General features: G+C 56.4%; 4 protein-coding genes across 4 annotated transcripts in view; 2 read left to right on the top strand and 2 right to left on the bottom strand.

The window, feature by feature from the left end:
* Nucleotides 1–34: 34 nt before the first annotated feature.
* Nucleotides 35–1,581, bottom strand: GUITHDRAFT_166283 (hypothetical protein; the record flags this gene model as incomplete). The annotated part of the gene is made up of 7 exons (XM_005821074.1): nucleotides 1,276–1,581; nucleotides 1,114–1,188; nucleotides 852–956; nucleotides 592–692; nucleotides 250–277; nucleotides 126–201; nucleotides 35–55 (listed from the first exon to the last, which is right to left on the bottom strand). Coding segments are annotated over exons 1-7 (687 nt in total), but the record flags the coding sequence as incomplete, so codon positions are not given.
* Nucleotides 1,582–4,087: 2,506 nt separating this feature from the next.
* Nucleotides 4,088–5,172, top strand: GUITHDRAFT_147406 (hypothetical protein; the record flags this gene model as incomplete). The annotated part of the gene is made up of 6 exons (XM_005821073.1): nucleotides 4,088–4,164; nucleotides 4,211–4,646; nucleotides 4,705–4,769; nucleotides 4,816–4,875; nucleotides 4,917–4,983; nucleotides 5,032–5,172. The coding sequence occupies 6 exons, from the start codon at nucleotides 4,088–4,090 to the stop codon at nucleotides 5,170–5,172; spliced, it is 846 nt and encodes a 281-aa protein (XP_005821130.1).
* A 237-nt stretch (nucleotides 5,173–5,409) lies between these two features.
* GUITHDRAFT_155822 (hypothetical protein) lies at nucleotides 5,410–6,466 on the bottom strand. Its single transcript, XM_005821072.1, has 6 exons — nucleotides 6,236–6,466; nucleotides 6,019–6,178; nucleotides 5,843–5,959; nucleotides 5,699–5,793; nucleotides 5,574–5,643; nucleotides 5,410–5,520 (listed from the first exon to the last, which is right to left on the bottom strand). Exons 1-6 carry the CDS (start codon nucleotides 6,454–6,456, stop codon nucleotides 5,473–5,475), a joined length of 711 nt encoding a protein of 236 aa, XP_005821129.1. The 5' UTR covers nucleotides 6,457–6,466; the 3' UTR covers nucleotides 5,410–5,472.
* A 1,598-nt stretch (nucleotides 6,467–8,064) lies between these two features.
* The window catches only part of GUITHDRAFT_62405 (hypothetical protein), a gene marked incomplete at both ends in the record, with an annotated part of 2,468 nt that continues 794 nt past the window's right edge, over nucleotides 8,065–9,738 (top strand). The window contains 2 exons of the mRNA XM_005821071.1: nucleotides 8,065–8,385; nucleotides 8,527–8,665. Of these exons, the coding sequence (XP_005821128.1) occupies nucleotides 8,065–8,385; nucleotides 8,527–8,665 (460 nt within the window). The remainder of the gene's footprint in view (nucleotides 8,386–8,526; nucleotides 8,666–9,738) is intronic.

Below are 9,738 nucleotides of genomic sequence, written 5' to 3'. Positions count from 1 at the left end.
TTCTCTGCTCACTTGCCCTTCATTTCTTCTCTGAATACCTCGCGCGCTCGCGACCCTGCGAGGCATGTCAGCTTCCCTGTCAGCTTTCCTGCTGCCCCCCTCCTCTCCCTGCTCCTCCTCCTCACCGGCTGAAGTGCTGGCGGCCGGTAGGCTAGCGGGAGGCTGGGGGATCTGCTGTCTGCTGCTGGGGTAGAAGAAGCCCTGGGGAAAAGATGAGAGATGTGCCGAAGCAACAGGAGCAAAGGTGACCGCCATGCGCGAGTTGGGGGTGACAATCCTGAAGATGAGCATGTGAGTGAAGGGGAGGGAGGAAGGGAAAAGTAAATGAAATGAAGATGAGGAGGTTTAGGAGTCAGAGGACGATGATGGAGAAGGGGAGGAGAAGGAGTAGCAGTAGTAGCAGGAGGAGGAGGAGGAGGAGAGAAAGGAGGACGAAGGAAAGAAAGGAGGAGGAAGGAAAGCAGAAGAGAGGAGAGGAGGAAGAGGAGGAGGAGGAGGAGGAGGAGGAGGAGGAGGAGGAGGAGGAGGAGGAGGAGGAGGTGGTGGTGGTGGTGGAGGAGAGAATGGAGGAGGAGGAGGAGAAAGGAGGACCTTGAGGGTCCAATAACGAATCTCGGTTGGATTTCACTCGAACCAGGGTAACCTCTCGGAGACTGCACGATAGCCTCCGGAACTATGACGCTCTCTTGTTTCTGCGAGATAGTGAGGAGAAGGATAGATGAAGTGGGGAGAGGCGATGGAAGAGGTCAGGGGAAGGGTCGAGGACGAGGAGGACGAGGAGGAGGTTAGGGTGGGCGAGAGAGGTTGGGATGAGTGAGATGAGGGGGAGGGGGAGGGGGAGGGGAAGGGACCTGCTCAGAGACGAGCGAGTGAATCTGTCGCTGGAGGTCCTTCACTTGCTTTCTCAGTTTCTCCATCTCCTTGCCATCCACGTCGCTCTCCTTGGCCGCCTGATCCTGAGTCAACGCAAGGCAAGAGAGGAGGAGTCGTGGAGTGGGGCAGGGGGAGGAACCTTCGAGTGGTGGTGGTGGTGGTGGTTGAGGAGGAAGGAGGGTGCTGGACAGGTAGAGGACGGGGAGCATGGAAGGGGTGGGAGTGATGGAGGGGGCGAACCTTGCGCTGGAGGACGAGAGAGCTCTTCATGCTTGACTTGATTTGTCGTTTGATCTTCTTCTCTATCGCATGCATCTTGCTGGGATCAGCCAGTCCCTCCTCCTCCTCCTCCTCCTCCTCCTCCTCCTCCTCCTCCTCCTCCTCCTCCTCCTCCTGCATTACCTGCTTGTGGCTGACCTCCGCGGTCCCTGGATCAATCGCCATCTTCGCGGAGGCGGCGAAGACGAGGACGGCGATGACGACGAAGAGGAGGGAGAGGCACGCGGAGAGAACCTTGGAAGGGTTCCTGGGGTTCTCCACCAAGGCGCTGATGGAGTTTTCCTTGGCGATACCTCGACCCTGAAGCCTCTGCTGGTTGTCTGCGCACAAGGGCTCGTTCACACCCTCCTCCTCCTGCCCTGGCACCCCAAGAGCCCTGGAGATGTGCGTCGCTACGGTATCCATCCCTTGCTCCCTTCCGTCCTACCTACGCAGGTAGCGCGTTAGTCTCTTCCCCTCCCTCTCCTCTGATCTCTTGGTGGTCACCTCCGTCTCCCTCCCTCCTCTCCCTCCCTCCTCTCCCTCCCTCCGTCTCCCTCCCTCCCTCTTCCTCCCAATTGTGCCTGTTCGTTCCTCCACTTGGCATCTAATAATAACCATTTTTAATTCCAGACCCCTTCCACCTCCTCCCCGTCCTCGCTGCTGCTGCTGCTGCTGCTCCTCCTCCTCCTCCTCCTCCTCCTGAGACTCGTCCTCCTCCTGCTCCCCATGAGACTAGCAAGAGAGACGAGGGGCACAAGGAGTGTGCGTGGACTCAGATAGACAAGCTAAGAGAGGAGAGCAAACGAGGCAGCGAGTTCGTTTTGGATTTGGTTACATCTTAGAGGAGGTAGCAGGGAGTACATCGCGTATGTTACAAGTCACGAGGGTCTCGCTGCTGTCAAGCCTTCTCCTCCTCCTTCACCGCCTTCGACTTGATCGACCGAACCTGCGAAGACCAGAAGTCTGACTGCTTGCTATGCTTCCACCTGCCAATAAAGTTACTCCTCCTCCTCCTCCTCCTCCTCCTCCTCCTCCGCTCGTCTCTCTAGCACCAGGGCGATCCGGTAGAGGAGCCGGCGGAGGTTCCGGCTGCTCCCTTGAGCCACCAGGCGCCGTCGCTCGACTCGATGCTGGAGATTCTGCGAGCCCGTCAGTGCGAGGAAGCGAAGGTGAGAAGAAGCAAGGGGGAGACGAGTCACAGGACAGAGAGGGAGGGGGGAGGGGGGGAGGGAGGAAGAGTGAGAGTGAAAGGAGGAGGAAGAGTGAGAGAAAGAGCGAGAGGAGGAGGAGGAGGGCGGGGAGGCGAGGTAGGGGAGAAAGTGACTCAAGCGAGGGGATGAGGCAGAGACGAGGCTGAGGACAAGAAGTAGCAGACGCTGCAAGTTATCTCGCTCTCACCCGCATGCTCCCTCAGTACACCAGGAGCTGGATCCAGGGATCTAAGGACGATGCGTCACCTTCACATGCGAGCTGCTCGCAGCTGCTTCCTCTGCTTGCTCCCCCTCTAGCACGAGCTACCTCACACTCAATCTATCCTCTCTCCTAAGCTCACCCTGCCCCTCCCACCTCCAGCCTGCGGCCATTCTCGTCCTCAACATCGGAAACTTGACTCTCATTCATCTGTGCCTGCCTGTCTTGCAACATCTTGTGGATTGTCGTTCCATGTAGTCTCAGACACTGACATCTCTCTCTGTTTCTCTCCTCGCCATCTTACTTTCCTTCTCTTCTTCTTTCTCCTTCGCCTCCTAGCATCATTCGCACATGGTATTTTGATTTCTCTGCCTCCCCATGCCTTACATAGTATGATCTTGCACCAACTTAAACCTCCCTACCTTGACTTCATCTTTCCATTTTCATCCCAACGCCCCCTTGATCTTCTGACCTCCCTGCCCCTAACATGCTCTGTCCTGCTCTGCATTTCCTTCTTTTCTGCTCTTTCCCGCTCTTCTTCATCCTCCTCTCCCCCGTCGCATTGCCTCTGTTCTTCGTCTCCTCTCGAATCACCTCCCATTCAGTGCAGTCCAGTCCCATTCCATCATGCCATCTTCTCTCCTACCTTAGCTCTCCTGACCTCTTCCTCTTGTCCTCACCCCTCTCCTCTCATTTCTTCCTCTACTTCTCCTCTCATTTCTTCCTCTACTTCTCCTCTCATTTCTTCCTCTACTTCTCCTCTCATTTCTTCCTCTACTTCTCCTCTCATTTCTTCCTTTTCTTGTCCTCTTCTCATCATCTGCCATCTCAACTTCTCTCCTTTCTTCTCTCTCTCTCCCCTCTCCTCCTCCTCCTCCTCCTCCTCCTCCTCCTCCTCCTCCTCCTCCTCCTCCTCCTCCTCCTCCTCCTCTTCACTTACATGGTGCAATGTGTCGAACATTTATTTCGGTCGCGATATCATCCCCCTCATCCCTTGTTGCGAATATGTCCGTGTACATTAGGGGTGGGTGGTCCATTTTAGGGGTACTTTTAGCTCATTGTTTCTACATTTGATATGGTAGGGTACTGATATTCTCCGAATACGGGGGTGGGGTGACCAGACCATGTTCCGAGGCTGGCTCACAGAGGGCGAAACCATGTCGAGGGGACTGAGGCTGATGCTGCGAAGCTTCATGGCGGAGGTTGCGCATCCGAGCAAGAAGAGAGGAGAGGACGCAAGCTTCATGTTGAGAGACAGAGGTCTTCCTCCCCCTCCCCCCTCCATCTGCTCCTGCTGCTCCTTGCGCTCCTGCTGCTCTTTCTGCATTCTCAGTCCCAGCCTTTACCCTCTCGTCGCAGGCATGCCCATAGTCTCACTTTACCTCTCCTCCCACACCCCCCCCTTTCCTTGTCCACGAGCAACCCATCATGTTGCTCCCCTTTGATGTTGTTGGACACTGGCGACCGATTCCATTCGGTCGCAACTTTTTTTGAGTTGCGACTGGAATGATTGTTCGTGTTCGCTACAGCATGGCGTCTGATCATGCCGCTGTTGTTGTCTGACATGTGCACCCCAGTGAGAGCTCTGAGTGCGATCGGGGTAGCAGACGGAGTTGGAGGGTATCGCTGCTTGCTCTCTAGAGGACTTCTAGCTCACATGGCACAGGTGGGCATCGGAGGGAGTCGACGCAGGGGAGTACAGCAGGAGGCTGATGGCATTGACGAGGGAGAATCTTGTAGCGTCCAAGGACCCCTGCCCTCTCAAGGCCCTCGAACGAGCGCGTGAGTACACGCAGCTCCTGGGGAGCTCCACAGCCTGTGTCGCGGTTTTGTATCAGGGTGTGCTGAAGACGTTGAACGTGGGAGACTCCGGCTTCATGGTAGTGAAGCCTCGGAGCAAGCAAGCTCATACGTACGACATGGTGTACAGGACGAAAGAGCAGCAGCACCGCTTCAACATGCCCTTCCAGCTCTCCTTCGGACCCTACTCCGATAAGCCCAGCTCAGGCGACGCGTGGGAGTACAAGGCGAATCCTGGCGACGTCGTGCTGATGGCCACGGATGGTGTGTGGGACAACTTGTTCGATGAAGAGGTGATGCAGGTCAGTGTCAGCCTGCCCTTCAGCATCCCTCCTCCAGTAATGTCCTCGCATGTTCCAGGCATTGTGCTCAGCCAAAGGAGACTTGAAGGTGGCTGCGCATCTTATCGCCAACCTCTCCATCAAGTCTGTTTTTCCTGGTCTGCTCTTGGTCAGCTCACTGTCAATGCAGGAAAGGGCTGGCGACTTCAGTTAGAACTCCCTTCAACGAGCGGCACAACCAGCTCTTCAGGTGCTGTCCATGGTCGTTGCCAGTCCCTTACAAGGGCGCAGCGACGAGAAGCGAACGGCCGGCAAGCTGGACGATGTGACTTGCGTCGTGTCGGAGGTGGTGGAGGAGGTGACAGCTAGCTGCGTCCTCCTTGAGTGTGACTTGTCTGGTTCGCAGGAAGTTGCCAGTCAGGATGGACCGAGAGAAGGGGTGAACAAGGAGAAGGAGGCAGCTACGAACAACAAGATGAGCGGGGATGACGTAAACGACATGGAGCTGATCGATTCTCTGAGATCAGCGATCATGCGTACGCAGTAACAGATTTGTAAATTCCAATGGGGTTTTAACGGACATGTGAAATGAAAGAGGCAGTGGTCCGCTGCTGTACAGGGATCGAGGGCGAAGACGCATAAGATACATACAGGATCGCAATCGAGTCACTGCCACATGACACTTGGCCTCCAGTCTTGGTCATGACGTCACAAGAGATGATTGAGGAACCCACAGTTCTCAGTTACAGAAATTTACTTGAAAATGCCAGAGGAGAAGGGAACATTCATATGAAACTAGAAGACAATTGGTTTCATGCACTGCATGTTACGAGATCAGACAGTTCGCTCAGTCCTGAATTCCGCAAACAAGGTTGAGCGGCAGGGCTCTGTCGATCTGAGGGCGTGACGTCAGCGGCTCTCGCAGGAAGGAGTAAGAGAGACTCTCACCTGCTTGGGGTAGGGGAGGCCGAGGTTATTCATGATCTCGATGAACTCCTCCTTGTTCTTAGTCAGCCTCCTGCAGTCACCATCCCCCCGTCAGCATCGCCTGCGCTTCTCCTCCGCCCACTCACGGGTTGAGGGTCTTCTCCTCGAGGACGGTGGAGTTCATCAAGCCCTTGTAGTCATGGGCTGGGTAGATGATGCACTTGTCCGGAAGAGTGAAGATCTGCGAGCTCCCGTCAGCCTCCCTTCTCCCCCAATGGCAATGATTTTACCTTTGAGTGAACAGACTCGTAAAGGAGGCCAGGATCGCCCTGCTGGAAGTCTGTTCGCCCGCAGCCGCGGATCAGCACGGCGTCTCCCGTGAAGCACATCACTCCGTCATTGAGCACCTGCCTCCTCCTCGTCAGCCTCCCTCCCTCCTCTCCCCCGCCGCCTCTGCTCCACTCACGTAGCTCACGCAGCCGTCGGTGTGGCCTGGGGTAGCGCGAACCTCCAGCTTGTGCTGTCCGAACTTGAGCACGTCCCCGTCGTTGATGAACATGTCCGCCTTGGCGCCAGACTTCTCGGCGATGACGGACTTCATGCCGGGGACGAGCTGCTTGAGCTTCCTGGACATCCCACGCCGTCAGCAAAGGACAAACATGGCTGAGGGAGACAAGACAGACCCGGTGCCGGTGACGTGGTCGGCGTGGCAGTGAGTGTTGATACCGTAGATGATCTTGAGGCCAAGGTCCTCGGCGAGCTTGGCGTCTCTCTCGGCAGTCTCGACCACAGGGTCGATGAGGATGGCTTCCTTGGAGGCTTCGTCTCCGAGGAGGTAGGTGTAGGTGCTGCTCTCCTTCTCGAAGAGCTGGCGGAAGACAAGGCCGGGAACGGAGTTTGCCATGGTGATGGAGGGGGGAGGGGGGGTTGATGCTATGCAGAGGGCTGGTGTTGAAGATGTTCTTGTCCCGTGGGAGGGGCGGGAGGAGGCGACGGAGTGAGGGAGAGACGAGGAGGAGGAGCTTAATATAGGGATCACCGTTTCGAAAGGGCTCATCGCGTAACCGTCAAGTCACATCCCCTATAATACTTTTATGTCCATTCTTTTTGGATGTCCTCTGGTCATACACCCCATTGGCAGATACTACCCCCTATTTTTACCGCTAAAGTACCCCTACATACGCTCTCCTCTTGCACCTGGCTACCCCCCCTACCCCTCCTGGAGTGATCAACCACCAGCACATCTATCTGGACCCACCCCCTTCCGCCTCTACTGCAACTTTAGCAGAATTCTACCACCCTGACCACCCCCCTGTTGTAATTACGACGTGGGGGTCGTATCTCAAGTACCCCACCCTTTGTAAAGTGAACAGTAAAGCATCCCATCACCACCCTTTCAACTAGGACCCCCTATCCCTACGTCCATAACCCCACCCCACCCCACCCCACCCACCCGACCTTCGATTCTAAAATTTATGGTACCTTCAACGAGAACAACTTCTCGATTCGAGATGCTACATGACTCTGACACTACCCGGTCCTTTTATACCCCTCAACTTAATCTACCCCCATTTTATCAGTAATCAGAACCGGTAATCACGATGTAGATACCCACCCCGATAGTGACTACACCTTTTGATGGCAAGGGGCCAACGGCGGCTTTGGTCATCTGCTGGTCATGCCTCGCCCTTGGCGCGTATACCCTACCCTAGTATTTGACTTGTCTTTCAGGTAAAAGTAGGGGTACATCTTGATGCATGATCGTCAGTGACCTTGAAAACAAATTTGTTGACAGGACCAGCGGAAGGCAGCAAAACATTTGATAGAAGAAATTGATAGGACTATTTGATGTCCTTCTCACATAGAAGCTGATCCCTATTACCGAGTCTTGAGGCTGGCCCGTTAAATTTTCAGTCATCATCGGACTTTTTTTTGGCCATCACTACTGACCGATGGTCCCGCCAGGTTCGGGGGCCGATTAAAACTGACCAAGTTTAAAACTTCCCGAGTGGTTGCCGCCAGCCTCACTGCCGCGCCACTCGGCCCGCCGATTCATCGTCACCGGGCCGGACTGGCGGCCCGGGCCTCAGGGCCTCAGGCACCGGCGGCGTTTGGGCTCAGCGGCCGCCGCCGGCCCGGCCCCCGGTGGGCCTCAGTTGCGACAGTCCGGGCGGCCTCCGCTAGGCCCGCCCGGCCGCCGGCCCGGCGGCGGCCCGGCCCGGCCCGGCCCGCCGCAGTGGCTTTCGGAGTACCCCGCGCCGATAGAGCCTGGACTGCTAGCTAAATGGCAGCCCCTATGGCGTCGTCGGGAGGAGACAGGAGGGGCTCGAGGAGCGCGGGAGGGTTCGCAGTGAAGAAGCTGCGGCCTGAGAAGATTCTACAAGGAGAAGGAAAGGACGCAGAGAGGCTCCGCTTCTCCAACGGGGACGAGTTCGAGGGCCCCGCGCAGTTCATGCGGACTGAATTCGAGCCGACGGGGACCGGGAGCTACTGGGTGAAGGCAGCAGGAGCTCTGTACACGGGGACGTTCGAGGGAGGGAGGCTGAGAGGGATGGGAAGCTGCAAGCTGGAGAATGGGGACGTGATCGAAGGCGTGTGGGAGGAGGGAGTTTGCGAGGGGAGGCGGTTGTATAAGTCAGGAGACGTGTTCACGGGAACGATACGATCCTTCCTGAGAGACGTGAAGGGGGATCACGAATACGTGGATGGGACGAGGTACGAAGGAGGATGGAGGAAGGATGTGAGGTACGGGGAGGGGAGGATTGTGTTCCCCAACGGAGATCACCTGGAAGGAACGTGGAAGGACGGGGAATGCGAGCGAGCGAGTGGGAGGGTGACGACAGAGGCATACGAGTTTACCGGGGATGTGAGGGTGAAGATGAAAAGGAACACAACAGCTGAGGATCAGCAGCAGGAGGATGATGCAGGAGGAGGACTCCTGAAGGAGGTTGACTTTGAGTTCTTCTTCGACGAGCAAGGGACGTGTCGGTACGTCAACGGGGACGAGTACGAGGGGAGCTGGAGGGGAAGTCAGCCGCACGGGCAAGGCAGGATGGCGTATGCTGATGGATCGTTCTTCGTCGGGTCTTGGATACATGGGAAGCCGCAACGAGGTAGAGGAGGAGAAGTGCTGTGGGGAATGACTCCTCTGTTGCAGGGTCGGGTAGACTTCATGGGGAACAAGGAGGAGACGAGTGGTGGTATGAAGGAGGGATCGTTCGGGGGAAGCGCGACGGGCAGGGAGAGTGCGAGTGGCCGCAACTTGGAATGAAGTAAGAGGAGGAGGAGGAGGAGGAGGAGGAGGAGGAGGAGGAGGAGAAGGAGAAAAAGGAGGAGGAGGACGCGTTTTGGTGGTGCAGCATTCAAGTACTTGCTGCAGGTACATCGGGGAGTACAAGAACGGGCTTCGCTTGTGCGCGCGTGTCTTCCTCCCCATATATCGCGCTGACGGTCTGCAGTGGAAGGGGTCGCTGCTCCTACGAGGGAGGAAGGTCCTGGTACGAGGGCGAGTGGCAGCTGGACGAGAGGTGCTCCTGCTCTGCTTGTAGCCACCACCGACCGATGGACAGGAAGGGGCAGGGTGAGATGTGCTGGTCCAACGGCGCTACGTACAAGGGAGAATTTTCAAGTGGAAGGCCTGATGGAAGGTCTCCTTGTAACCCTCCCCCCACATCCCCCTCCCTCCTCCTCCTCCTCCTCCTCCAAATCAATCCATCTCATCCTCTCCTCCTTTCCTCTCATCCTCCTCCTTCCATGCTCCCGTCCCCTCGCTCTTGCTGCTCCCTTCATCAATCCGTTGGCTCATGCCGCTCGTGTGTGCGACATTCCTCGCTCGTTCCTCTGCCCGTTGAGTCTTCCCCATGTCTAGTACGTCTTTCCCCTGTCTGACTTTGATTTGTTGGATCCCTGTAATGTCCACCTGCCGATTCGTCTCTGCCGGAACTTCCCCTGTGTCTCAATCCCTAGACTTTTAGTCCAGCCTGCCTACCTCCGTGTCCTCAAAGTTTGCGAGCTTTCTCTGGATGTAACTGAGTCTGTGACTTCGTGTCCTTCAACCTTGTTCATTCTCATGATCACGTTGCCAATGCTGCTCCTTGGCACTTGAAAGATGTCCATGGTTGAACTTACTTTTTGCGCAGGTAACCACAGAGGTTGAAATATGGCCGATAAGATGGTGAGGCTTCTG

The sequence above is a fragment of the Guillardia theta genome, assembly GCF_000315625.1.
Source record: "Guillardia theta CCMP2712 unplaced genomic scaffold GUITHscaffold_153, whole genome shotgun sequence".
NCBI classification, from domain to species: Eukaryota; class Cryptophyceae; order Pyrenomonadales; family Geminigeraceae; genus Guillardia; species Guillardia theta.
The sequence above is the reverse complement of the archived record's forward strand: the minus strand, read 5'-3'. Positions and strand labels throughout refer to the sequence as shown.

Coding starts and splice junctions, on each gene's coding strand:
- GUITHDRAFT_155822 (XM_005821072.1), bottom strand. CDS start 6,456: ATGGCAAACTCCGTTCCCGGCCTTGTCTTCCGCCAGCTCTTCGAGAAG. Junction 5,960..6,018: donor CCGACGGCTGCGTGAGCTAC/GTGAGTGGAGCA, acceptor AGGAGGAGGCAG/GTGCTCAATGACGGAGTGAT. Junction 5,794..5,842: donor ACGAGTCTGTTCACTCAAAG/GTAAAATCATTG, acceptor GGGAGCTCGCAG/ATCTTCACTCTTCCGGACAA.